Source organism: Populus trichocarpa, chromosome 13, assembly GCF_000002775.5.
Source record: "Populus trichocarpa isolate Nisqually-1 chromosome 13, P.trichocarpa_v4.1, whole genome shotgun sequence".
In the NCBI taxonomy this organism is placed as follows: domain Eukaryota; kingdom Viridiplantae; phylum Streptophyta; class Magnoliopsida; order Malpighiales; family Salicaceae; genus Populus; species Populus trichocarpa.
In genome coordinates, this window is record NC_037297.2 from 314,789 (window position 1) to 341,379 (window position 26,591).

Genomic DNA, 26,591 nt, shown 5'->3' on the forward strand with positions numbered 1-26,591 from the left:
CCATGGATTGCACGAACAATTTCCTAGACTTGTGTGGCAGAACGAGCTCCTTGGATGGTATCTGGGTCAGAAGATGTGTGCCTAGAGAGTCTTCATGTTTGCATTAATCTCCATCCTTGTTTGGCAAGGAGTGCCTGGTTAAGATGTTATGATGATGTCCCAAAACCCAAACCGCCTCTTATCTTTGATGCATGCATGGACCTCATCACAATGGTTTAAACAGGAGAGAGAGTAAAGAACTAATAGGGTAATGGTAAGATACAAATTTTATTTAAAAATAATTTAATTATCCAAGCTAAGTGACACATAATAATGGAAATAGTATACAATAAAAGAAAGCAACACTTCATCCATCATAAAATCAAAGAGAAAACTGGGAAAAAAAGCCTTGAACAAATGCAGCCATACCCATCTCTGAAAACATGAGCACGTTGCTGATTTCATGTTTAGCATAGCAAAACAGACAACTATCATGATGGATGCACGGATTGAAAGACGCAGCAAATCTGTAAGTAAAATAAGATCAACTCTTTCAAAACAGAAAACAGCTCCATGCCATGCTATGAACCAGAGAAAGCAGAACATGGGAACCAATGACTTGCTGCGAAACATAATGATGTGGGCGAGTTCAAACAATACGATAGTTCTGAATAATCAGGTGTGGATCTTTCATGAACGAATTATATAGAAAGCTTAGCAAATTCATTTATTACTCAATGAGACAAAGCTAAGATTAAGAAGAGATCTCTTCACATCAGAGGAACATCTTGACAAGAAAATACCATTTTTGATTTGATGATTGAATTAGGTTTAATTTTTTCCAAATAATTTTACAGGTCTAGTTTTATAAAAGGGTGAAGACCTCAAAGTTTGAAAGATGTTATTTGAGCTATTTTTTTTTCCAGTTTAATTTCAGATTTTATGTTGTGTTTCTTTTTTATATATGATTTTGATTTTGAAAGGTGAGAGAATATACAAGAGATAATTATATAGTAATAAAGTATGAATTTGAGTTCTTGTGCGAGAACCCATTTCGAGAACAATGCTTTCTCTTGTTCACTGTCTTCGCATTTGGTGTATCCGTTTGCGTGACAAAGAAACCTCCATCTCTGTGACAAAAAAAGAGGGGTTTTACACACAACACGCTCAGCACCACCAACTGTACAGGAGTCCCCATTTTGGCCACATGTGGTTGATCTTGCCTCCGATGCCATCAGTAACATTTGAGGAAACCAAAATGTGGAATTTAAATTTGAAGATCCAAACGCAACTCATCATATTCTAATCGCTGGAAAGGAAATGATCCGAGGAGTGCATTCACAAGCAGGAGATTCAAGGTAAAAATGGAAAGAAGCAGAAAAAATATACGGAAAGCTCTGAATTTGGATTCCACTATTTTACAAGTAAACGAATTGTTATGGCTGTGAGTTTCAAAACTAGTTTACAAGTAAAGAGTCTATAATCCAACCAGTTTGTCCAACGAGCATATAAAATAACAATACCAAGAAACAGAGAGGAGAGAAATCCGAAACATATGCTTCCTTGCAAGAGACATTATTCTGGCTAGATTATGTAACTACCACCTACAGAGCTGCAGCTGCTAGTTTAACAAGGCATAGAGGCATAGACACCTTTGGTCACCTTAGCTTGGGTCTCTTGTGAAGACCGCTGCTCACATTTCTTCTATCAGGTTGTCGGGTTACTGGCCGAGCTGGCGGCCTAGCTGATGGTCGAGCAGGAGCTCGAGCTGGTGGCCGAGCTGGTGGCCGAGCTGATGGTCGAGTGGGAGCTCGAGCTGGCTCTCGAGCCTTGCCAAATGCCTTGATCTTCCTTCTTTTTCTCTCCTCCTCACTATCTGAATCATTCCCCTTTTCCCTGTCAGCATAACTTGCTTCCCTCTCCAACTCTTCCCATGTCTTTCCTTCCTCCTCCTCTGAGTCTTCCTCAGAGTCCTCTTCCTCATCATCCTCGGATTCCACCAAAGACTCACTTAAATCATCTTCATCATCGGAACCTGAGTCAGATTGCACATCTGAAGGCATGTACCCTTGGTCTGAGTCTGCTGAGTTTTCAGAATCTGAATCACTAACTTCCATGTTTAAAAATTCCCACCCACCATCCTCTATGAATTTTTCCGGATCATCAGTGATAGTTTTCAGTATAGGTCGCCAATTGAGATTTAATCTACTCTCGTAATACTTGAGGTCAGTGGTGTTAAGCCACTCCTTTATGCCATCCAGTGATGTAGAGGGGATAGAGTCTATTCGAAGGACATCCCGTTTGAAGTCCTTGAAGACAACAGTCATATCAAAATTCTTCTGTCCAAGGCCAACTCTCTCCAGATTAACTATCTCAATCTCACTCAGAGTTATCACCACACAAGGTGTCTCTATCAGCTCAACCAAGCAACTCGATGTTGGAACTATGAAAGCTGAAACTTTGTGGGGAACCCCATGGAACCCAAGCTCTCTTAAAGGCTGATCAAACTCAAGGTCAAGTGCTTTGAATTGAGGTTGGCTCCATACATCATTCACCCGGTTCACAAAGTTCTGGAAGTCCATGTTTATTTTATTCTTTCGATCCCTCTCGCGTTGTTCTTCCTCGATCTCATCAGGGTCATAGGCTGATCTTTTACTCCCTCCAATTGTCTGGACCACATCGATTACCTCGATATAAAATTGCACATCCTTGGTCTTTTTGTTCCCCACCATTATGTGATTATGCAAATGAAAGTGCAGGAGAGTAATCATTTCCTTCTCTGCTGGCTGAAAGAATGCATGCTTAATGTTACCAAACATTACATCAACACGTTCATCAGGCCTTGAAGTTGAATAGCGCAAGCCATTTGTGTGGGATTCAAGTGAACCAGTCAATTTTCTTCCACGACCACCAAAAGGAGGACGGACCCATAGATCTAACAATTTCATTGGCTTGAATTTGGAAGATGAGAGTTGAAGCTTTTCCTGACTAACTAAGGTCGCTCTCTCAGCCCTCTCAGATTCTCTGGAAGTTACCTGTCGACGTAGTGTTTTAATCTGCTGTACCACTTCACTTATATGTCTAGAGTCCTTCGAACGAAACGAAACCTCCTTCAAGTATATTGACCCTTGAAACTTAAGGGAGTTTGCATCATGAGGGTTAAAAGGGGTGCCAGGCACATTAAATATTATCCGTATGTAGCAAGTTCGGTTATTATCCTGCTGACTAGACACACTCTTCACAGTGGCAACATGGAAAGGAACCATGCTTCCATGGATTGGTAATATTATGGCTTCATTCCTCTGGTCAATCTGAATCATAAAGTCTCGAGGAGGGGGGAGATCATTGACATTCTTATATGCAATTAAATCACCGATTGTCTTCGCACCACCTCGATTATCTGTTGCAGCAGAACCCCCACCAGCAAGCCTCCTCGCAGTCTCTTCATTCTTTTGGCGGGCAAGCTCTGCCTGGTGCTGCCTTCGTAGCTCCTTCTTTGACATTTCATGGTTGTCTGACCTGAGTGTTGCCTTAGACAAGGTGGTCTCACTCCCTCTACGTTCAGGCTTGACTTTTGGCCGATCTTCTTCCTGATCATCCTCATTGAATGAGTATGCCACATCTTTAACAGCTTTAGTACACTTTGAAGTCACCACATCTGCGAACTTCTCACCAACAATCACTGTATCTGCAAGTAAGACAGAATATTTCTGGGTCTTTGGGTTTTTGGTCTCTGCCTGCAAATGCTGAAAGCCAAGAGACACATTGAAAACCATCCCTTGTCTCAGAACTTGATCATTCTTGGAATTAAGACTAAGCCCTGACTCACGAAACTCAAGGCCGATTCCAGTTCCAGCAGTTTTCGTCAAGTTTGCAGTTAATTCGGGAGCATCCTTCTCAACCACAGAGAGCGCTGCTTGATACACAGCACTGACCATGTTCCCAGGCTTCAATGCACTGATAGCTGCTTCATGGGCCTGAAGGAGGATCTCATATGCCTTGCTCTGCATCGGATTGGCATCAATCAGATAAGTTCTTGCAACATTTGAGCAGTAGCTGTTGTATCGAGACCCGATTGCGCATATGATCACACTAGTAGAGTCATAGTAGAGGTTCTCATCATTGCTTGCAGCACTCGGTTTCAGATCAAACTCTCCTCCACTCTGAAAAACTGGAGGATAGCAAATATCGACATTCTCTGCCTTCAGCTTTACCTTAATTCTTGCAGGTTCCAATATTGCCTTCTCTGTGTCACCCATCAATGAAGAATGGGAGATCTTCTTCTCCTCATCAATGACCTTTTCAAGCTTTGGCACCACAAACTGCTTCATTACTGAAGAACTCAAAAACGCTGCTTTCCTTACATTTGTAAGCTCAGTGCTGTCTTTGACAGCAAATAAGTCCGAGAACCCATTTGTTACATCTCTTAGTTCACAATTAACGTTCTTTACCTTTTCATCCCATGTCTCCAAAAGCTTCCCTTCAGGACTTTCTCTTGCTATACGCCCAATGACAGGAGTATTATGCCCATTAGAATTTGACTGAGCTAGGACAGCATGAAAAATGATATCCATCAAACCACTTCCATCATCATTTTTGGTCTTCACGAGTATCACAACCTCAACACCCACAGCCTCTTTGGCAGACTTCTTCACAACATCAAGCAAAGAAGCCTTTTTCTGGCTACATAAGAAAAGGATCTGCTTCTTCAGGAAGACCATAATCGTCTCTGGGAACTCATATCCAACCAACCAAATGTTCAGTGCTGATGACTTCAGATACCGGAGATCCTCAGAAGCCGGAGGTGTTGCTATAGCAAGAGCATCAGAAGCACCCCATAGGTCACTATGGTGTTCCTTCCAATGTGAATACAACATGTTCAAGCGCTTGGTGAAGTTATCCAAATCTATCGCGTAAGGACTGGCAGCTCCTGTAGGCTTCCCATTTGAGGGTTTTGCATTAGCATTCCTATTTTCAGTCATTGCATGTAGTTCAAAAACAGATCTTGATTTCTCAACAACTGAGCAAGTCCCGCTAGATGATCAGCAAAAACACTGACAAATAACAAATATTCATCAGTTCATTTCCTTCTCTCCATATGGAAAAACGTTGACCTGGATACACTTTGATTAGCCATGATCAACAATATGCAAAATCAGAAACCAGCAAAATATTTCAGAGAAACTAGAACAATCAGAACTTCCAATGTTGCAAGAAATTAAAATATGTTCTGAATCTTGATACTAAGATTAATGAGCTATCAGATCTTAATTCATAAACTACAGTTGATGAATCTTCTATGCACATCTCCATCTTTTCAATTTGAGAAAGATCTGATTTTGGGATTTAAGTTCATTGTTTAAGCCTATCATTCCCAGATAAGGAAATATTCTAAATTCAAAAAATTTACAGTTCTTTTCTACTTTCATTCATTTTGTCAAAACCCAAACAAAGAATTGGATTAGAGCTTACATATCTCAGTCTTCCCTGTAGCAGGAGCAGAACATTCCTGCACTCAGAAATCAAAAAATGAAAAAAAAAAAATCGTCAATAACTTCACATCCAGAAACATCCATTGATCATACTAGTAATCAAAGAAAGATTGCTCTATCACCTCCTCTATCTGAAAAATCTCAAACCTCAATTCAGTAATAAGCAATCACGCATCCAATAAAAAGGTAACAAATCTCAACTTCTGCAATCAAAAGTCTTGATCTTCAGAACCAGCTACACAACCCCCCACAAAAAAAGGTCAGAATCTGGAGCTAAATCTGGTGCTTGAATTCATTGAATTATGAAATAACAAACAAAACCCAGATAGAAAAAAGATTGAAATTAAAGATTTACCACTTGTAGGCACCTATGGAATGTTTATCTTATGATTCACAAGAGAAAACTCGAGGTCAAAGGTGTGAACTTTTTTAGAAAGAAATGGATGACAACGACAAATGGATTGCTTCTACATGGGGGATTCAGAGGTACAGAGAGAGTGATTAATGTATGACAGCTACAATGAGGAATGATTAAGATGGGAAGCTGAAGAGAGGGGGAGCTAAAGAGGCCAAAAGGGTCATCAAATCAATCAAGTTGTGGAAAATATGTAATTATATGCAAGGTTCTTCTATGGATATTTCTCATGTGCATGTGTCAATAAAAAAATATTCACTCTCACATATTCATTTGCTTACAGAAAATTTACTTTTTGTTTAATGCATTTTCCTCTATTCAGAAGCCAAAAAATGGCTGTTAGGCACTTTCCAGCCAATCGACATCTCAATTACCATGTGTATAAATCAATTTAAGGTTAGTTTAAGATTGAAATTCACCCCCAATAAGTAAAAATCTGGCATTTATATATATATATATATGTTAGGGGTGGCAATGTACATTTTCAGGATAACAAGGTTTACGGTAATCCATTCGAAGTTTTTCTTAACAATCTTTGTTCCACAGGACTGGAGTCCTTGTCCACAGTTTGCATCCAAGTTCGAAGAACTCAGTCCAAGAGCATATAACCACAAACATTGGCTAGCTACTTGTTTGTCGAAACAGATGAGAACTGTGAAGCCCTCTTCATCAACACTAAGAGGCTATTTATTTTTGCATTTTAAAAAAAATACTTTGAAAAAAATAATTTTTTTTATTTCAAAATAATTTGTGTTTTTTTATTCTGATATCAAAAATAAATTTTAAAAAATTAAAAAAAATATTATTTTAATATATTTCTAATTAAACTTTCAAACAAAAAAACACTTCTAAAAAATAACAAAAAACTATAACTCACATTTGATCTTTAGCTGTTCACTAACATTACAAGGTACAGAGAGTAATCAGCCCGCCAATGGAGGCTAGGGCAAACATCAAGTACCATTGTCTCTAAATCTGCGTTTACATAATATAAATGGGATACAACAAAGATGCACAGGGAACCAAGCAGCATAGATACGAGAGAACAATCATAGCTTTCCAGATTGGGACAACACTTGCTGAGTTTGTAACATTACATAAAATCACAAACCAAGAAAGGCACATTGTTTTCTTGCATGCTCGGGTACCAATTTGACCAACATCTCAACTGACACCCCCTTCAATTCTAGTTGAATATCAGCAGCAGCAGAAACAACAAAAGTAAGTACACGAGATTAACGAATTATGAACTCAGATTTGTGAAAAAAAAATTTCTCTATAATAATTTCATACCATGAGATTTGAAGTTAAATAATGGTGGAAGGAAACGCCCATTTGGCAAGCGGGTGTTTTGGTCACGGAGCTCGTCAAAAAAGGGATGCGTCAAGGCATCCAACTGAAACCAGAGTAAGCAAATAGTAGTAAGATAGCTTCGAATCAAACAAAAAATTAAACAAACCCAGAGGAAGTGATCACAATGAGCACCTAACAAGCTCCGTTCTATATAATCAACACCAGGTAAAAATATCTAACAAGCTTCAGTGATCAAAATCAAGCAGTAACAAAGTTACAATTGTGCAACGGACACAAGTCCATGTTCAAGTGACAGTTTTATCTAAACATCAGGCTTTCAAAGTAAAATAGTAAAAAGCAATGCTAGGGAAAGAAACATAGAAATTTAAAGAAGGTTATGATACATTCACAAAATTATATGGTCATATGGAGCAGAGTATTATTCCAGAAAAACACTCACAGCTGTGCACCGCAAGTTAGGGGAGTATTGCAGTAATCTTGAAACCAGATCAACTGCTTCTGGAGGCATGCGCTTGTGGAATATCTAAGCATGAAACAAACAGAAGTTAATGGATGATAAGAAGGTAATAGCATGAACCACAAAATACAAATCTAGAATTTATAATACCTTGTGCCAAGGATGAGCTTTAATCTGCGGGAATTTGTACTCTGTATAATTTGGGTTCATGCACTTAATTTCCTCCCTTGTTGGAGTGCCCAAAACCTGGAAAATAGAGCATTTTATGAATTAAAATCAATGAAGGATAATGTCAGTCCCAGAAGAAATGTATATTTTACCAAAGAGTAGACAACTTTCTTTGATGTGATAAAAAAAAAAACTCCACTTAATGTGTAGACAGAGCAATTAGAAGGTTCAAGATACTAAACTTACCTTGATAATCTCAACAAGCTGGTCGACTCCACTCTCACCAGGAAATAGAGGCTGACATAATCGATACATTTATTAAAGCTTGTTGTCGAGATCATAATGTGAAAGAAATAATAAAAAAAAAAACCTTGTCTACAAAAGCTTCCTACCTGTCCAAGCAATAGCTCAGCAAGGACACAGCCAGCAGACCAGATGTCAATAGCTGTGGTGTATTCAGTTGCTCCAAATATAAGTTCAGGTGCTCTGTAATACCTAGAGCAGATATAAGATATATTTGGCTCCCCTTTAACCTGTCAGAAGAAACAGTATCCCAGTAAAAAAATAAAAGCAAATGTGAAGACCAAACAGTAAAAAATAACAAGTAGCAAAGCATACCAAGACTTTAGCACTGCCAAAATCACATAATTTAACCTGATGTGTATGAGGATTCACCTGCATCAAGAAAATTTTTGAAACTAACTTTAAAAAAATGCTTGGTGACATCAAATAAATGAGTGTATAAACAAAACAAAAGATTGTGTCCTCCAATCAAGGAGGATGACCACTTTACTTGCATAAGACAGGTTACAACCAAATATTTATATTTTTTTTAATCAACTTTTGTTGAAGATGTATAGAACTACTTAAGGTTCCACAACAATTAAAGTATCACATATACATTGTACGTTTTCATTCCCCAAAAAGAAAATAATGATAAATTGGTGATGGTGGACTAGAGGAATACACCTAAACATATACACGTATAAGCCATAAAATGCACACAAAATCTTACCAAAAGGTTTTGAGGTTTAATGTCACGATGACACACCCCAATAGCACGATGGATGTATGACAATGCCCTAAATATCTGCCAAGAATCAACATGTTAACATCTTGCCAATGTTTCTAATAAACAATACCTCCGAGATGATACTGTTTCAAGTATTGAGGCAAAAACTTTAGGTGCCTTGGGAGAAAGAAATAACAAAGTAATGGATAAAAGAAGTAAAAAGAAGAAAATGGGTCCACAAGAACAAGGATATCTAAATTTTTGACATCTTAAGCACAGACCACTGTAAAAACCCAATTCAATTGAATAGCTCCATACCTGATATGTATAGAGTTTGACATATATTAGTGGCATCTTCTGATTCAACTTGCGGTAGTGTTTAATCACACGATGAACAGTTTCAGGGACGTACTCAAGAACCAGATTAAGATAAAGCTCATCTTTCTCAGTCGTTGAAAGGAAGCAATGCTTCAAGGAGACAACATTCGGGTGGTCAAGGAGACGCATGGTTTGCAGCTCACGGTTCTTGTACCTCTTATCTTGAAGAACTTTCTTTATAGCAACAGTTTCACTGGTCTCTAAGCATTTTGCCTAAAACCAAGTATGCAGAAAGGCAAAATGGAAACATGAGTACTCGGTGACAATCTAGAAAGAATGTAGCAATACACTATCGAGAAATATTCAGCAAAACACTATAGTCTAAGACAGCATACCTGGAAAACAACTCCAAATGAACCATTCCCAACAACACGCTCAGCCATGTAACTTATTGTCTGCATAGTTTAAATAGAAGAAAGACATATTGATTACGATAAAAAGAAATATAATACAACACAAGAGAATGGGACATCCCCTAATAAACAAACTAAATTGCTGATTCATCATCTTTAATTAGAAACGGAGAATAATGTATAGGATGGAATATGTGAAATGAACTTCTCCCAGTCAGGAAGCAAATTGGGCCAGTCATTTTAAACCCCATCACGCTACATCCTGAAAATTACCCTCAAATTGCAAGGGGCTCTTGACTTGCTAGAAGATATTAATGGAGAAGGCGGACAATTATACCTGCTTTGGCTGGCCATTTCTACCACCAATTGTTGTTACTATAATATGACCTGTCTCTGTACCATTACCATCCACTACTGTTGCCTCCATGTCCTGAAAATACATGCCTGAGTTGAGAGACTATATCCAAAATCCACTAAGGACAACAAAAAAAAGTGGCAAAACCAGTGATAAGTAGGAAAGATGTGCTAATCACCATACTTTGTCATCCCTAATTTTCATGTCATTCATTTCCTCAGGTAACTTGTCCACGCCAGCATTATGGACACCAGCTTCTCTCAAACCCGAGGTAGGTGCCACCCCCGCAGAAGCCATTTGTTAGACAAAAATAAATTATTCTGTCTTACTCTCGAACTTCAGTGGAATTAAACATTACCTGCAGCAATCGAAAAATGTTAGAACTCTCAACTAATTGATTGAAATTGCATCAAAACACATGATATCAATCCATTCATCTTCCACAATGTAACATAACTAAACCAAAACCGACGAAATAAAACTCAAGGTCAATTACAAAAAGCTAGTACTTCAACAATAAATTCACACTCTAAAGTTTATCCACTTCACTGCATAAAAATTAATGACTGATGAATACGCATAACAAAACAGATCAAGTCAGGTTCTACACGTAAATTCCTTCCCCAGGTTCAAAATCAAGAAGCTCAAACACCAACACAGCAGAATACAAAGAAACAGGAGATAAATTAACACATCAAAAGAAAACATCACTTGAAGAAATGACCAGCAAATGAAACCGGTAAAAGTATTTTGATCTCCACGAAATATACTTAAAAAAATTACATTAAAGCAAACAAAGTCCACTAAGATCTAACAATAAAAACAAACAAATCATCCCAAAAAAATTCCCAAGACAATAATTAAACAAAAAAAATCAAAGCCCATGAACATAATCCACAAAGAAAATCTAAAATTACCCCTCCAAAAACACAAGACAAACCAAACCGGATACAAAAATCAAAGCTTCAACAAGATCCAACACAACCCAGAAGCCAATACACACAAATTATCTCAAAATCCCCAAAAAGTTTCAATCTTTGCATGCTTGAATAAAAAAAAATAGATGCAGACTTTGAAAAAACAAAAGCAACACAGGCAACAAAAATAATACCAATAAAGCCGTTTTGGAAAATAAGAGGAGGAAGAAGAGAGGTCAGGCAATGGAAAGAGAAAGTGGGGAAAATAGATCCATTTTTGTGGGCAATAACATAAGCAGATGCCTTCCAATACAATACACTATAGAAAGTGCTTTCTTTCTCCTTCTATTTTTATTTAGTGTGTTTTGTCCTCTCTTTTTTCCTTGTATTTGTTATATTTAGTTAATTTTTTTCTCTTTTTTTTATGGTTAATGCATTTCCCCAAATGTTATTAAATTCAGTTTGATTTTAACAAAATTAAATTATAATTAATTTGATCAATTTACTACTAATTAAATCTCTAAATTCTAATTAAAAACTTAATTAATTTTTTTAAAAAAGTTTCAAAAGAAACTCTTAAATTTCTTTTTTATTAATTCGAATCAACCCATTTTATTCACAATTGATGCCTTGTACTTGGTGGATCCAAGTCCATTATAATTTCGAATAGTCCTCTCCATCAATAACAACAAAAAAAAATTATGAGTCGAAAAGATTGACTTTTTAATATCTAACAAACATATTAAATAATACATGATATTTTTTTAGAAGAAATAAATTATATTGACAAATAATTTTGAGGGGTGTAACTCAGCTAATTAAATTTTAAATTTACTTTCTAGAGATAACCAGTTCGAGTCTCACAAACTTCAGTGTCACTGAAGGTTTACATGGTCGTTAATTTCAAAGCCTGTAAAATTAATCGAGATACACACAAATTAGTCTGGACATTTATGTTAATAAAAAAATTACACTGAAAAATGCAATGGGAGCAAAAATGAGTAGCATTGACAAGTGCTTATTTATTTATTTTTTATTTTTGGTTTGCATGAAACTTGCGTTTTATTTATTTATGTTTTTTGGTTTGGTTGATTGGACGATGGAAATAATTGGAATTTTGAAGGGAAAAAAAAAGAAGATTTTGACAAAATTGAGCACCATACAAGGGCAAGTAAAGTACAACAGTTCTCACATTCAAAGGCAGCCATCATAAAGGAAAACACAATTCTACCCTTGAAAGAAAGAGAGGCTAAAAAGCCGTGCGTAAAGTCAATGGGTGCTGGGATGGGAGGGAGGGTTAGGCAAGGATGCTTTGATGTGCAGTGGGACCCAATGAGAGGCATGTTTGGACAATAATATATAAGCCTTACAGGGGACAACCCTAGTTCAAAATCTAGACTTTCCAACCTTTTAAACTTTTAGGCCAAAATTCTTAACGAGGGTGGGGTCCATATGTCTTTTTTTAAAAAAAAAAACATTTTTTAATTATAAATATATTAAAATAATTCCTTTATATTTTCTTAAAAATTTTAATATTAAAATATCAAAATCATAAAAACACACTTAAAAATATTACTACTACAATATTAAACAAATACTATATAAATATGAAATATTTTTTTATGTTAATTTATACTTATTAAAATCGACATTTCATTTTTTCAATCTAATCATCCAAATATATATAAAATTATCTCACTTTAATCAATCAATATTATAATATTATGCATACTAATGACATTATAATATTACGGTCTACATAACATTAAAATTGATTTGAATATATTTTTAGATGTTAAATAAAATAATACCTTTATGTTATAATGTTCTTATAATATACTTCTATATATATATTGTGCAGAATATAAATAACTTCAATGTAATTATGATGATAGAACAATTCAAGTTTCTCAGGATGCTAGAAATCTTTATTTTTCCAGATTTTTTTTCCTTCTAGGTGTTTTTTTGTTTTGAAAATAAAATTATCATTTTTGTAAATTTTAAAAGAAAAAATTCTTAGTGGTTTAAGGGATATTTTTATCTACAAAGTGAGAGAATCCTCCCAATCTATACGAATAAATGATAAAATATCCCTAAAAAATTTAAGTGAAATAAAAAATTTCCATCCAAATTGAAACCTTAATTTTTTTTAAAAAAGATGATCCGAGAATTAAAAAAAGATTATAAAAAAGAAAAGGACTATAAAGCCCAAGAGGAGACCGGACCTAGCCTGTCTTCTTCCTGCAAACAAATGAGCAGTAGTGGTTAAAACCAGGCAGCACAGCAAAAGCAAAGGCTGCTTAGCTCTCTTTCTCTGAATCTGTAGAGACAAAAAGAAAGAAAGAATGCCCGTAGGGAAATACTACTGCGACTACTGCGACAAGCAATTCCAAGACACCCCACATGCTCGAAAGCGCCATCTTCAAAGCTCCTCTCATTTACGCGCCAAATCTCTCTGGTTCAGCAGAAACAGCAACAGCAACACCCTCAATTCCAATAACACTGATGCTGGTGGCTTTGTTAAGGGACTCTGCAACCGCTTTGTCAAAACGGTATTATTATATTTTATATTTTCTTGAAATTTACGAGTTCAATTCTTTTGCATTTGCTATGATCAATCTTGGGTTGGTTGGATTCTTTGATGTGTTCTCTTGTTTTCATTTAAAATGGTGGTGCTTCTTGGTGGTTTTGAAGGGTTTTTGTCCTTATGGAGATTCTTGCAAGTATTTGCATACTAATTTTGCTACTAGTCAAGGTAAAATTTTTGCTTTTATGGAGTATTATAAAGCTGGGAATTAAGTGATTAATCTGTCATGGAAAAAGATGGGATCTTTTTAGTGTCTATGGATGTGTTTGTTTTGACATTTAGGAACTGCTTTCAAGGATAATGTTCAGTCACCAACTATGCCTGGAAATCAATTGGCTGGGGGCAGTTCTTTTCCAGGTACGTTTGGAACTAAGCTTTGGAGGATTGTTAATTCATGATCTTTTGCTGTTGAATCTACTTGGTTATTTTATTCAAGGTTTTATGGAACCATGTTTAAAGAATGAATCTTGTGTTGCATGGAACCATGTTTAAAGATTGAATCTTGTGTTGCATGGAACCATGTTTAAAGATTGAATTTTTAGAATATATATGTTAGTGATGATGATGCGGGTGTGAATCGCATTGTATCACTGTCGCTGTTTTCCTATAATGGACAATTATGCTGGCTATATCTAAGCCTTATAAATTCCTTCTTTTCGTTACTGATTTTGCAGCTTAATTTTGTCATTGTCCTGATTAGCAGGTGTTGCGGTGAGAGAGAGCATGGGAATGTCCTGGGGTAACCTGCCTCCATCACTAAAGCCTCCTCCAGAGGGTGGTTATCCGCCTCTTCCGTTCGTGGATTGGGGATAGGTCTTTTTTCTGATTTGGGCACTGCTTTTTTTTTTTCTTTTGTGGTTATGATAAAGTAAATTTTTACCTATCAACTACTTGATGTATCATCATCGTTTGCATAGTTCCTTGATTGCATCAAGGTATGCTTTGCTGTGTAAAAATGTTAATTGCTTATATATTACAATAACTGGAATTTGAATATGATTTCATCTTCTCCTTTGTAAGTCTCTTGTGGATTGCAATAATTTTAGTGATCTTTCGTAGATGTCATCCATTTCCTGTTTTTCTCATGTAATGCTTTTGGCTTTAGTGGTTATATTTGGATTTATTAATGGTATCAAAATATGCACATTCTCTAGCCAGCTTCCATTGGAGATTAGGCAGGCATTGGGTTGTGGACAAGGATACATCTAGACTAAATGAATATTGTTTTAAAAAAATATACATGGAGAATCTTGTTCAGTGAACTTGCCTCCATCTGATTCTTACAATGGATCTATGATTGTGGAGGTGAGTTGTGCTTCAGCACAATAAAGAAGATGAAGGCTAGACTGGCAAACAGTACACACATTGCAGACAATTTGAGTATGTCTGTATCCATCCTTCCATGATCCAAGCTTCTTAACAATGCCAATTTATCCCACACATATGAACCATCTGGAAACCTTGGGCAACCACAATTTGCTGCACACTCCTTTGTATTGCAGTAGAAACTGATAGAGGTCATCACATTCATTGCAAATTGGAATGGATTGCTCCAATACATCCATCGGTAGAACCTTATGTCGGATAGGACAACAACTACACCAGAAGCTGACACCCACATTGATGTCACAATTGACACTGCAAATGCTGCTAGTGTTGGCAGTGGTGCTAGGAAAGTTATCATCATCCCGAAATATGTTACACACAAAGTAAAAATGAAGAGTACTAACCAATACTGTAGGAATTCTGCCATGGATCCTGTTCCAATTCCTGCCATACCATTCCCTATCCCTACAACTGCAAGTGTAGCAATGAAAATATATGGGATCTCACCAACTGCCCATGATACCGGGTAAAATACTGGAAGATACATTCCAGCCCTTTTCTCCCGGAAATAGACTAACCTGTCTGTGCCAATCTGGGGAATAACATTGTTGGCTGAGATCACTCCGATGAGTAAAACTTGCATGTATATGTATAGCATACGTGAAGTTGCACCATATGTGTCCTTGTATTCAATTTGATAGTACAAGGATCCCATCAAGAGTCCAATCATTATGCAGCCTATAAGTCTACCATATGTGTACTGCACATTCCTCCACAAGAATCTCTGTGTTCTTAACAAAACCCAAATGGCTTGCCGTGAATATGGAGCTGAGTAAGTAGAAAATTGATCCTCTGATGCTCTTTCCTTGATCAATTTCTTTGCATTGCTGATTGTTTTGCTGTTGATCTCCTGCAAAAAACTAGTTTGATATGTCTCTGCGTAATTTATTTGCGGAGTTTGCCCCTTTCGTATACCTAAGCCAAGAGCTCTCATAACAAAGTTAACTGGAGTTGCATTTTCAGAGTAACGAGGGGCCTTCGGGATTGATGTGAAATACTCCAGCAACTCATTGCAGTTATATCCTACCGGGCCAAAATATGCTTGATGCCCTTCTTCTGTTAAGATGAGAGCCAGGTCGAAAGAGGACAGTATCCGTCCATTAGCATGTGTAAGAGAGGCGACAATGACTCGACCAGAACGGGACACTTTAGATAGAACATTGAGGACAGTCGAAGTTCCTGTGGTATCAAGGCCCAACATTGGCTCTTCTAGAAGGAGAATGCCTGGATTTGCAGCCAGCTCAACTGCAATTGTTAACGTTTTGGCTATTTCAAATGTCTTTCCAGTGGAGTCGCAGAGGGAACCTACAAGTTGGTTCGAATACGGAAGTAAACCAAGCTGGCTGAGGACCAGCTCAACATGGATGTTACGCATCATGGAGCCAACTTCTTTTCCTAGACGGAGTGCAGCGCTGAATTGAAGAGATTCACGTATAGAGAGGTAAGGTTGATGGGCATCAAGCTTCTCAACATACCCAATTAACCGACAAAAGGGAGCTCCTGGTCTGAAGCCATTTGCCTGTAGGTTGCCTGTACAAGGGACCCTACCAGCCAGGCATTTGAGCAGTGTGGCCTTATTTGTTCTTGTACCACCTAGTAAAGCTAGCATGTTCTGGGGTTCGGCATAGCCTGTGATATTGCTGAAAACTGAGCTCCTTTCTTTATTTCCCTCATTGTACCTGATGGATGAATTATCATGTCAATACATATAAATGGAATGCAGGAACCATCCTTTTCGTTTTCTACTTCAAAGTTTTTTTATTAGGTTTAATATTTTAGATGATCATGTATTAGTTAAAAAAAATCCAAGTTGGAGATGGTTTAGGAGCACCATGAAAAGAGCTGAGATATGGAGTTTTGGTTTCAAATGGATGATAAAGCTCACCTTGTGAATGACAAACCCTCAAATAGGAGAGTCACTGGCTCCACAGGAATTCCTAGCCCGTTCCTCTCTATATCCACACGAAATTCCTCCATCCATGCATCAACTGTGCCGTTGTTCTTCATTTTTCTGTAAATTGTCCCTGAATTTTGCGGTGAAGGATACGTGGAAGCATCATATTTTTCAGAATTCTGACTGAAACTGTAGTTAGATTGAGATTCACTGTCTGCATCTTCTTCATAATTGTAAACCGTGGTGGACTTTCTGACATAGGGCAATGACTGGCTTGTCTCCACAAATTCTATGTTCTTTAGCCCTAATAGTGTCAAGATATTAGCAAAGGCAATCCATCCTAGCAGAATGACATAAGGTAGCCAAGGTCTCTTAGAATCTTCAGAAAGCTCATGAAAGGCCAGGTATGCTTTCCCAACTGTCATTGTTGGGAATTGGTCACAAAATGGGAGTTGGCCAAGGTAGTTGGAGCAAGGATCTGGGTAACCCTCAATGAATTGGAACCTGCAGAAGGAGACGTTAGCCCAGTGAACTGGGTTCACATACATGAGCCATTTCCAGTAATTTGGCATGTTGGATGGGTAGATCACAAATCCACTGAAGAGTAGGAAGATTGAGACTAGAAGACCTGAAGAAAGTAAATGCAACTGCATTAGATGGCTATTTTTTTCTGACTGCATCAACATGGCAGTTTTCCCCCAAGACTTTATGTCGAGGACACATGTTTGTGAATGGCTGAATTGCCTTCATTAAATACAGCATGAAGACCTTTGCCTCATGTCTTTAGAAGTCCTGATGTGAGGAAAAAGAGAAAAAGTTGGCATGGTAACGAAAGTATGCTGTTCAGGTATTAGATGGATAGTAGATAATGGAGAACTACATAAATAAATAGTGAACGCCTTTTGTCAAGATAAATGCAGTACCTGCCAAAGCATTCCCAACCTCTGGAATTGAAGAGATGGTACTTAGAAAGAAGAAGACTGATGAACCGAAGTATGCCACTAAGAATAGGAGGGCCAGATATGCAAATAATGGTGACCCTTTTCCTGCCATTGATAGCCCGGCAAGAAAATAAGCAAAGAGAGTGTATATCAATGCCTGCAAGGATTAGGATATTTAGGTTATATGAGAGCCATGATTGATTCAGCAGAGGAAAAGAATTCAACGAAGAGTACTTCTAGGAGGGTCTGTGGGAGATTGACTATGCAATTGGCAACTATGTACGATGAAACTCTGAAGAACCTCTGTGCCTTGTGCTTGTAAAAGATTGGCCTTTGGAGCATGTACAGAGGAAGCTGCACCAGGTTTATGAGCATTATGCTCATTGTGGATACAAACCCAAGAGCCCTTATTGAGTTCATTTTCTGTTGGTTGTATTGACCCCCTAGTTTGTAGAATAGTGTTCCTGCAAAAATGCCTAGCAGAACTACCTGTAAAGTTCAAGGATGAATTAGTTTCTAAGTAAGATGCAGAACGTATGATACTCTAAATCGTTGTGGATACTGTAGATTGACATGGTCAGATAAGTTCCTTTAATCTGCGTGAGCAGGAAAGCTATGGAGCATATGGTAGTATTAACCTGGAGAAGCCTTAATTTGATTAAAGCATGAAGCCTTTTGGTGATCTTGATTTGCCTTTTGACGAGAGTCTTGGTGGATTTCCACCATGTTTGAACAAAAGGCCTTTGAAACTGCTCCCATTGGGATTGGTACTCCTCTTCCTACATAACAGATCATTCCGGCATATCATATCAAGCAATGTTGTGATTGATTTCTCATATCAAGTATGCTGTAATTTTTTGCCATAGTACTAACTAATGGGGCTTAATAATCATATTTTCCTCACATTGGTCCTCTTTGTTGTTGAGTGGTTTGCACTTACCTTTTCTTTGTAACGCTCCACCTGGAGACGAATGCAACCTTTTGCCTGCTTCAACATAGAGTATACATGTGAGGCGCGTTCGTGTTGGATTCTTTGGGGCACAACAGAAAGGTATTGCATTTCTTCTTTGTTCAAAGATATTCCTGTGACTACATCTCCAATCTGTACTCTTCCTGTACTCTCTATCCCCCCTGAATGTCCTACCTTTCTGGAGAGCTTGGCAACTACTAATTCTGCAACCACTCAACTTGTAAGTATGGTGTGTTCTAATGAGTGTCAAATTGGATTGCACAGAGCTTATACCAACAGTTTCCTGATTCGTTGTCAACTAGCTTGTTTACCTGTTTCTCGACTTGACTGGGCATGAGCTGAGAGGTGGTGTTTGGATGGTCTCTTAAGGGACAATCCTAGTCCAGGCTCACTTTCTACCCAATAGGTATACTTCACGTCAACTTCATCAACAATTCTTATTATATCGTTGTAGTGATCTGAAATCTTATAGCACGCCACAAGTTCATCTAGCGTAAATGGTCTTGTTCCTTGTTCCTGATACTGGTAACCATTTCCAGCTGCAATATCTTCGAGAAACTCATTGGACTCAACATGGGAGGGCTTAGTGTACCTATAAAATGAAAGATATTGGTTTTTAGCATTATGCTGGATATATTGCTGTTATGAGAATTTTATTTATGCATGTAGGAATCAATTTCACTCAGCTTTAACTAAGCATACTCTGCAGACTAACCCAAGGTTGGAAAAGTAAGGGATAGCATCTTGACGAGGACCTTGGAACAGGACATGCCCATCACCAAGTAATATGATCCTATCAAAAAGATCAAACACCTCCTGTGAAAGTTGGGTGAGTGACATGATTGCAGAAGATTGCTGAATCCTGCTTATGGTTCTTATGGTGTCCACTAGATCATATGTAGCCGCTAAATCAGAACCTGAAAATGGTTGATCGTAAAGCATGACAGAATATGTTCCAAGAGCTAACTCGGCTGTTGTGAGCTTTTGGCGGTCAGTGTCAGAAATTTCTTCTCCTGCTAGTTTGTGTTGTATTTCCTTCAAGCTTAGAATTTCAAGCACATACTCTAGTACAGGATCCTGCCTTTCCACAAGTGCATGTGCAAAGAATTTTCTCATCTTAGGAGTAAAGTTCTCTGGCCGAATGCCCTGAGTACAGTCCCTTGCAAACTCGAGTGTCTCCCTAACTGAAAGAAATGGAATGTGCCTGCAATTGTACAAGATTGAAGTGAAATGCTTATCTGCTTCTTGTTGCTTTTGTCTCCGAACATATCATTTCACATGTTCATGTAATTTTGTTGTTTGGTCACAGGAAACTTACTTGTTAAGCTGGCCATTTATGTATGCAATAAGTCTGCTCAGAGAAATCTCAGAGGCATATTTATCATTGTACATCACTGCTCCTTCCAAGATCAAGTTCTTAGTCACTTTTACTCTCCCTGCTATGACTTCAAGTAGACTGCTCTTTCCACTTCCTGTAAGATTTCATTGGCAAAGGAACATCAAACAGTGTAAGCATCGTAAACTATGCTAATTACTTTGTGACAGTCTTAAGATTCCAGTTTTCTGTTCTACCGCAACACATTGAGTGTCATTGTGCTCAGGATATTACCAACAATCCTTGCTCAGTGTCTTTCTACGTTCCTATGGTTTGCATGAAACGAAAAAAAAATTGAGATTTTTTACTATCAACTTTACTTTGTAACTTGTTTGATGAGAGCATAAATTTTGACTACTTCCACCATGAAGTTCCTAGCTTGTCACATTCATCTGGTTTTGTAGGCTTACCTGGTGGACCAAGTAAAAGGGTCATTGAGCCAGGCATAATATACCCATCCACGCCCTTCAGAACCTGCAACCATGTTGAATCCTGTTCTTGCAGAAGAGTCTTTATGGGTCCAACAAAGCATGCCACCACCTTATTTCCAAATGTTTCGTATGTGCCATCGGAAACCCGAAACTTCCTTGTCAACTTTATATTGGAAAACCGGACTGCCTGCAACACATCCCAGTTTCTGTTAAACTACATGCTTATTGACCAGGTGTGTGTCAATGGTCAGGTTGTACAGGCCTGACACTGTTACATTAGGAAAACGGTATAGGAGTTTTCTTTTAAATCTTTTTATGATTTTTTTTGTCTGTCTCTTAAATAAAAGACATCTAAATAACAAGGGTAGAATCAACTCATAAGTCATCAAGTTTTTGATTAATTAATTAATTAACAAAGTTCAACTGTTAAACATAGTCAAATTCTGAGGCATCTTTAGAAAAATTGTAAGATCATCATGAACTGAAAGAGACAAAACTAGAAGCTCCAGGACATCCAAAATGAAGATTCTAATCTAATGTTTCACATTCTTGTCTACTTCTAGCAATAACAAGAAAAATAACTGATGTGGTTGTTCACCTTATTAGCAGATCATTCATCTACAAAAATGTAATGCTAGTGCATTCAAGGACATTAACATAAAGTCTAAGAGTCTGTCAGACCATGGATGGAAACATGATCTGAAATGAGGCAAATGAATGCTTCATGTTCACAGACCTGCAACCTTTGAAACTACATTTCAGTCCTTGTGATTTTCATCAGACTGCAGAGCAAAACTGACCCTTGTTAGTGAACACAAGTTTCCTTCTGATTCTTCCGAGGAAAATGAAGAATGTTGCTACTTGTTATTTCATTAACTTCTTATAAATCACAGTGAGATATGGTTAGACTTTTTAGAAATCACTGTGAGATATGGTTAGACTCAAGAGCTAGCTAGGATTCTTAGCGTCATCTGGTACCTTTCTGATAATCCTGGAGCCACCCTACAAGATAAGGGATATATAGAGAAAACTAATTACCTGTTGGGGGATAGGGGGTGTAATCTTTGCCATATCACGAAGATAACTAACAAAGCCATCTCTCAACAAATAATCCATTCCCATAAGGTCTTCACTCTTCCTCCTAACCCTATCAACTCCCCCCTCTTTTATTTCCTCGATCTCGTTTTCCTCCTTACCAACAACCTTGCCAGCCTCTTCTCTCAATCCATGCCTCTTCATACTCTCATACATTCTCAGTGCGACATGCCTAGCTGTCTCAGGTGATGCATTCGCAATCTTACGTCTTATTTCTGGTGATGCCCCGCCTGAGAATACAGGCGTATTAGCCCTTGTTGTAGCTGGTGTCACGGTGCCTTGAGTTGGCAATGTTATCACACTGTCTCCTACCACAGAAATATGGTTACTGCCAACTGAAGACGGTCTGCTTATCACAGAAATATGTTCACTATCAACTGATGACTCTCTTGTTGTCGGAGGAACATGTTCACTACCAACTGGAGACGGTCTTCTTGTTGGAGGAATACGTTCGATACCAATTAAAGATGGTGTTCTTGATGGAGGTTCACTAAATTTGGCATCATCCCGAGCCCACCACATGAAGCTTGGATGAGAGTTCAACTGATTGGTCATTTTGGGAACCTCAAAAGCAAATGGCACTTTGAGTCTATCCAAGTTGTAGAGAAGAGAGAGTCTTTTAAGTCTTAAGAAGAAATGATTATCCTAGGAGAGGTGAAGATTCATGCATGGCATTGCTACAGACATTTTAATATTCTGCTGATCGAAGTGGAAGTCAGATCTCTCTGAATAATATAAACTCACTAGATCACCAGTTCTATATATTGTGAAAGGCGGCTGGAGAAACGCCAAGTGGAAGATGGAGGCAGAATGATGACAAGGAGATGAGGACAGACTGTTACATTGAAAGGAATAATGATAGTCCAGGTTTTCTTTAATTTTGCATGTTTCCCAGGTCATTCACTTTGTTTAGCAATGATAATGACCATTGAACTGTAATACTAGCTGGCTAGTTGTTACCTACAAAACCCTGAATGATTTTTCTTATTATTATGATTTGTTTCTCCACATTTTCTAAATCAATCCTGGCAGAAACAAAAATGTTGACTGAGATCATACTTGTAAAACCCGTCCTTAGAGTCAACTCGGGATAAGGCCGGGTCAAGAATGTTTGATAAAATAAATTCATCTTTAAAGTAGCGTTTTTGAACGGATTTCTTAGTTTTAAAACAGGAAATACATGGATTTCCTATCTATTTTCACTGTCTTTAACCAAATGCTATCCAAATGACTCCAATAACCAAACATAATCACTTTAATCCTTCACTACTAAAAACTTGGACAAATCTAACTAGAAAAACTGAAATGCTACAAGCTACTGTCTCGAGAAGTATCTAGATAATAGACTAATGGGTGCATGCTATCAGTCGATGTAGATAAAATACTACTATTTCAAGCCCCTTTTGACTGTGTCCTGCCGCCCAATACAAAAAAGAAAACAGTAAATTGACATCATTTAAAAAAACAAAATCAATGAATTTTGTCTTGGTCAACCGGATTGATCCGCTGAGTCCATCAAGTTAAACTCAAAATTAGCAGAATATGAATGTTCTGATTTTCTATTAATCTTATATATAACTCTTATTTCATTTCAACAAGATAATTAGAATTCACGTATTCTTTAACCAAAAACAACAAAAGATAAAAATAAAGAAATAAAATAAATATGTTTATAATATAGTTTTGAAGTTAATTTTTATACTTTATGTTAACAGAAAGTATAAAAAGATAAGTCTTTTCCCTACTTGTTATCTCCATTTCAATCTCAATTTGTGTGCAAATTAATCCAATTACACCTCTTACAAATTGAAAAGGAAAGTCATTTCTAAATGGAACTTGTTAAAGAATAATATAAATCATATCCTGGAACCTCACCTAACAGCTTAAGCTATTGGGTTGAGATGGTTCTTTGACATGGTATCAGAGCCTTGATAACCAAGCGGTCACGAGTTCGAATCTCACCATCCCCATTTATTTGATAAAAATCAAGCACAAGGTAATGTGGACCTGTGCAAGTTTCAAGCCCAAAAGGGCTTGAAACTTGAGGGGGTGTGTTAAAGAATAATATAAATCATATCCTGGAACCTCACCTAACAGCTTAAGCTATTGAGTTGAGATGGTTCTTTGACAGAACTGGTCGGTCTCATGCCTTCACTGTATCATACACAAGAACCCCTCCCAGAAGGAGCTTCCACTGAGAATTCCTAGTATAAAACGCATCCTTAGTTGAAATAATTCCAAAGTACCATGCGCGTAATCCCCACCTTATCACCAAGTCCAGTCCTCTAGCAAGTTGTAATAGTAATTCAAGTGGTCACACACCGCAGACAACACACGTCATTTAACTGTTTTCAACTCCCTCAAACGTGGGTGCCTTGCTTCTCTTTTATCTCCTCCTAATCTCTTCCTCCACTCGTTAAAAAAGTTCCATAATCTTTCAAAACTCAACTTGTCTTCTTTGAATTCAATGTCCAGAGCGTGAACATGAACTTGGGTACACCTAGTAGTAATCAAAACCAAAGCCTCCTCTATTCTATTGTACTCAAGTTGAATCTGTTTGTTCTATAAGTAGCCCATCTTTTTTCTTGTGCTTACATTTATTCCCTCATCAAGTATGGCAACCATGACATTGTCTAAAATTCTCCTTTTGGCCTTCGCTTTCTTCTTTACATACATTGAAGGAAGAGTTCATGGAAAAACTAAACCAAAACACTTGCACATTGTTTCTCTCATTTCACTACCACCTGCTCCTGCTCCTGCCCCTGCTCCTCAGGCTGCCAGTCCAAGTTACTATACAGATTCTCCAAGTCCTGGTCCTAGCCCTAATCTTGTTCGAAGTCTTGCCAACGTCTACAATGTACTATCTTTTGGTGCTGTTGGTGATGGTGACACAGATGATACACAAGCATTCAAGATGGCTTGGGACACTGCTTGCTTTCAGAATGAACCAGCCATTCTACTTGCTCCTGATGACTATTCTTTCATGATACAGCCTACTGTCTTTACCGGACCTTGTAAAACTAGCCTTGTGTTCCAGGTAAAAAATTTGTTATTGAATTGAATTTCAATATAGTACTTAATTTCATGAGCAGAAGAAAAAACTGATTGAGTATTTTGCCTGTAATGAGAAGATTGATGGAACTATAATGCCACCAGATGGGCCTGAATCATGGCCAAGTAAGACGAACAAGAGACAATGGCTAGTGTTTTACAAGATCGATGGAATGTCAATGCAAGGAGGTGGTGTTATAGATGGCAGAGGAGAGAAATGGTGGAATCTACCCTGCAAGCCTCACAAAGTAAGCCATTTTACTCAATTTCTTGGTCAGTAAATTATTTTCTTGAGTAGTTCTGTGTTTTTCAATTTCTCTAGCTAACTTGCTGAACTTAGGGGCCTAATGGCGCAACACTTCCTGGCCCTTGTGATAGCCCAGTTGTAAGTACAAAACCAATGCATTCTTTTCATCAAGGGTTTCATGAAAAGTTCTATACCCTTTTATTTTTATCGAAAAATGCAGGCTATGAGGTTTTTCATGAGCTCTAATTTGATAGTCCAAGGACTTGAAGTGAAGAACAGTCCCCAATTCCATTTTCGGTTTGATAACTGTCAAGATGTCACTGTACAAATGCTCAGCATTAAATCACCACCTCTAAGCCCAAATACAGATGGGATTCACATAGAGAACACAAACAATGTCCAAATATACAATTCAGTCATATCCAATGGTAATTGATTACATGTCCTTTTGCACTTGAGAGTTGTTTTTCATCTTTTCTATGAATCACTCTCTAAGTGCATGCCAATTTTCCTCTGTTTTCTACTCTAGGTGATGACTGTGTATCAATTGGAGCTGGTTGTCATAATGTCGACATAAAGAACATTACCTGTGGTCCAAGCCATGGCATAAGGTAATATTTAGTTTAAGCTCTTGCCAAAATTAATACTATCTTCACAAAAGATGAGTACAAAAGTTAGGCGCCTTCAAAGGGATACTTAAGCTCAAATTTCAACTTACTAGCTTCAACTTATGGTGGACCAAGATTTTTAATGCTTATTAACCCCCTAATCTAATCAATTAGACCCGGCAACAAATTCCACGAAAATAAAAGAGGGAAATCGGCCTAGCAGCGATGAAGGAATAGAATTTAATGAGTTGACAGAGTCGTTTATTAGCATTCTATCAAGAGATGTTCAAAAAACTTGGCCAACAATTGGTTTCTGATTTTGTTGCTGCAGCATTGGCAGCCTTGGAATCGGCAACTCGAGGGCATGCGTGTCGAACATCACGGTGAGAGATTCGGTAATCAAGCATTCTGATAATGGTGTCCGGATTAAGACATGGCAGGGAGGATATGGTTCTGTATCTAAAATCTCTTTCCACAACATTAACATGGAAACGGTCCGCAATCCAATAATCATAGACCAATACTACTGCCAGACCAAGAACTGCACTAACCAAACAAGTGCAGTTCACATATCTGATATTTTGTACACAAGCATTAAGGGTACATATGATGTTAGGAGTCCACCCTTGCACTTGGCTTGCAGTGATTCAGTCCCATGCACTAACCTCGAGTTAGCAGAAATAGAGTTGCTTCCTGCTCATGGCCAATTTGTGGCAGATCCATTTTGCTGGAATGCTTATGGGGCAATGCAGAATCTTACCATCCCGCCAATTTCTTGCTTGCTGGATGGAATCCCACAATACATAGGGCAAAACACTATAGATCAGTACTGTCAGAATAATTTGTATTAGACCTGTATGTAAAAGTAGCTAGATGTAGTTACTTGTCAAAGAAGAGAAGGCTATCACTGCATAACATGGAATTAGAGGTTTTAGTTCAAGAAAATTGCACCCTGATCCATGTTATATGAAACCTCTTGAAGATCGAGTTGCATCAAACAAGTGCGGTGACTATTGGCTATCAGTTCAAGTCTTCCAATCCAATTGTATTGATGAATTTTTAGACTACAATTAATCCAAGCATAACCATGTCTAAAGATTTGCCCATGAAAACCATTTTTTCTTTTTTCCACCAAAAAAAAACTTTGTCGAGGCAAACCTAATAAA

At 37.7% G+C, this 26,591-nt stretch overlaps 6 protein-coding genes across 10 annotated transcripts; 2 read left to right on the forward strand and 4 right to left on the reverse strand.

Moving 5' to 3' along the window:
- Positions 1–1,365: 1,365 nt before the first annotated feature.
- On the reverse strand, positions 1,366–6,174 carry LOC7478879 (FACT complex subunit SPT16). 2 transcript variants are annotated; one of them, XM_002319431.4, is made up of 4 exons: positions 5,827–6,174; positions 5,594–5,706; positions 5,452–5,488; positions 1,366–5,033 (listed from the first exon to the last, which is right to left on the reverse strand). In XM_002319431.4, exon 4 carries the CDS (start codon positions 4,959–4,961, stop codon positions 1,638–1,640), a length of 3,324 nt encoding a protein of 1,107 aa, XP_002319467.4. In that variant the 5' UTR covers positions 4,962–5,033; positions 5,452–5,488; positions 5,594–5,706; positions 5,827–6,174; the 3' UTR covers positions 1,366–1,637. The 2 variants fall into 2 exon arrangements, with proteins under 2 accessions (XP_002319467.4, XP_024439782.2); XM_024584014.2 differs by having other exon boundaries at positions 1,366–5,102.
- A 568-nt stretch (positions 6,175–6,742) lies between these two features.
- Positions 6,743–11,203, reverse strand: LOC7465223 (shaggy-related protein kinase alpha). Of its 2 annotated transcripts, none has more exons than XM_002319432.4 (13): positions 11,035–11,203; positions 10,107–10,281; positions 9,906–9,998; positions 9,551–9,610; positions 9,156–9,428; positions 8,841–8,915; positions 8,444–8,500; positions 8,218–8,358; positions 8,072–8,122; positions 7,808–7,903; positions 7,640–7,723; positions 7,180–7,282; positions 6,743–7,072 (listed from the first exon to the last, which is right to left on the reverse strand). In XM_002319432.4, exons 2-13 carry the CDS (start codon positions 10,218–10,220, stop codon positions 6,990–6,992), a joined length of 1,230 nt encoding a protein of 409 aa, XP_002319468.1. In that variant the 5' UTR covers positions 10,221–10,281; positions 11,035–11,203; the 3' UTR covers positions 6,743–6,989. The 2 variants fall into 2 exon arrangements, with proteins under 2 accessions (XP_002319468.1, XP_024439784.1); XM_024584016.2 differs by lacking the exon at positions 11,035–11,203 and adding an exon at positions 10,841–11,010.
- A 1,859-nt stretch (positions 11,204–13,062) lies between these two features.
- Positions 13,063–14,446, forward strand: LOC7465224 (zinc finger CCCH domain-containing protein 3). 2 transcript variants are annotated; one of them, XM_024583312.2, is made up of 4 exons: positions 13,063–13,392; positions 13,535–13,595; positions 13,710–13,784; positions 14,128–14,446. In XM_024583312.2, exons 1-4 carry the CDS (start codon positions 13,186–13,188, stop codon positions 14,238–14,240), a joined length of 456 nt encoding a protein of 151 aa, XP_024439080.1. In that variant the 5' UTR covers positions 13,063–13,185; the 3' UTR covers positions 14,241–14,446. The 2 variants fall into 2 exon arrangements, with proteins under 2 accessions (XP_024439080.1, XP_002318931.1); XM_002318895.4 differs by having other exon boundaries at positions 13,066–13,392; positions 14,131–14,446.
- Positions 14,447–14,609: 163 nt separating this feature from the next.
- LOC7478880 (pleiotropic drug resistance protein TUR2) lies at positions 14,610–17,418 on the reverse strand. Its single transcript, XM_024583311.2, has 2 exons — positions 16,699–17,418; positions 14,610–16,492 (listed from the first exon to the last, which is right to left on the reverse strand). Exons 1-2 carry the CDS (start codon positions 17,391–17,393, stop codon positions 14,719–14,721), a joined length of 2,469 nt encoding a protein of 822 aa, XP_024439079.2. The 5' UTR covers positions 17,394–17,418; the 3' UTR covers positions 14,610–14,718.
- Positions 17,419–17,482: 64 nt separating this feature from the next.
- Positions 17,483–22,074, reverse strand: LOC127904200 (pleiotropic drug resistance protein 3-like). Its single transcript, XM_052446501.1, has 10 exons — positions 21,463–22,074; positions 20,404–20,611; positions 19,937–20,090; positions 19,334–19,822; positions 18,930–19,210; positions 18,589–18,821; positions 18,287–18,427; positions 17,883–18,137; positions 17,631–17,805; positions 17,483–17,499 (listed from the first exon to the last, which is right to left on the reverse strand). Exons 1-10 carry the CDS (start codon positions 22,072–22,074, stop codon positions 17,483–17,485), a joined length of 2,565 nt encoding a protein of 854 aa, XP_052302461.1.
- A 1,744-nt stretch (positions 22,075–23,818) lies between these two features.
- On the forward strand, positions 23,819–26,468 carry LOC7465225 (polygalacturonase At1g48100). 2 transcript variants are annotated; one of them, XM_002318896.4, is made up of 6 exons: positions 23,820–24,556; positions 24,651–24,818; positions 24,911–24,955; positions 25,038–25,245; positions 25,347–25,428; positions 25,757–26,468. In XM_002318896.4, the coding sequence occupies exons 1-6, from the start codon at positions 24,134–24,136 to the stop codon at positions 26,274–26,276; spliced, it is 1,446 nt and encodes a 481-aa protein (XP_002318932.2). In that variant the 5' UTR covers positions 23,820–24,133; the 3' UTR covers positions 26,277–26,468. The 2 variants fall into 2 exon arrangements, with proteins under 2 accessions (XP_024438724.1, XP_002318932.2); XM_024582956.2 differs by lacking the exon at positions 24,911–24,955 and having other exon boundaries at positions 23,819–24,556.
- The last annotated feature ends 123 nt before the right edge of the window (positions 26,469–26,591 follow it).

Bases quoted from the DNA above. Each gene is read 5' to 3' on its own strand.
- LOC7478880 (XM_024583311.2), bottom strand. From the start codon at position 17,393: ATGTTGATGCAGTCAGAAAAAAATAGCCATCTAATGCAGTTGCATTTA. The intron at 16,493-16,698 runs GTGAGCTTTATC...TTCATCCATCAG, and splicing joins GAGGGTTTGTCATTCACAAG to GTACAATGAGGGAAATAAAG.
- LOC7465223 (XM_002319432.4), bottom strand. From the start codon at position 10,220: ATGGCTTCTGCGGGGGTGGCACCTACCTCGGGTTTGAGAGAAGCTGGT. The intron at 8,123-8,217 runs GTAGGAAGCTTT...CGATTATGTCAG, and splicing joins CTGAGCTATTGCTTGGACAG to CCTCTATTTCCTGGTGAGAG. The intron at 7,724-7,807 runs GTATTATAAATT...TTTCATGCTTAG, and splicing joins AAGCTCATCCTTGGCACAAG to ATATTCCACAAGCGCATGCC.
- LOC7478879 (XM_002319431.4), bottom strand. From the start codon at position 4,961: ATGACTGAAAATAGGAATGCTAATGCAAAACCCTCAAATGGGAAGCCT.
- LOC127904200 (XM_052446501.1), bottom strand. From the start codon at position 22,074: ATGACCAATCAGTTGAACTCTCATCCAAGCTTCATGTGGTGGGCTCGG. The intron at 19,823-19,936 runs GTAAGTTTCCTG...GTACAATTGCAG, and splicing joins ATAAATGGCCAGCTTAACAA to GCACATTCCATTTCTTTCAG. The intron at 17,806-17,882 runs GTACTCTTCGTT...TAATCCTTGCAG, and splicing joins TCCCACAGACCCTCCTAGAA to GCATTGATATACACTCTCTT.
- LOC7465224 (XM_024583312.2), top strand. From the start codon at position 13,186: ATGCCCGTAGGGAAATACTACTGCGACTACTGCGACAAGCAATTCCAA. The intron at 13,596-13,709 runs GTAAAATTTTTG...TTTGACATTTAG, and splicing joins TAATTTTGCTACTAGTCAAG to GAACTGCTTTCAAGGATAAT. The intron at 13,785-14,127 runs GTACGTTTGGAA...TGTCCTGATTAG, and splicing joins TGGGGGCAGTTCTTTTCCAG to CAGGTGTTGCGGTGAGAGAG.
- LOC7465225 (XM_002318896.4), top strand. From the start codon at position 24,134: ATGGCAACCATGACATTGTCTAAAATTCTCCTTTTGGCCTTCGCTTTC. The intron at 24,819-24,910 runs GTAAGCCATTTT...TGCTGAACTTAG, and splicing joins TACCCTGCAAGCCTCACAAA to GGGCCTAATGGCGCAACACT. The intron at 25,429-25,756 runs GTAATATTTAGT...TTGTTGCTGCAG, and splicing joins GGTCCAAGCCATGGCATAAG to CATTGGCAGCCTTGGAATCG.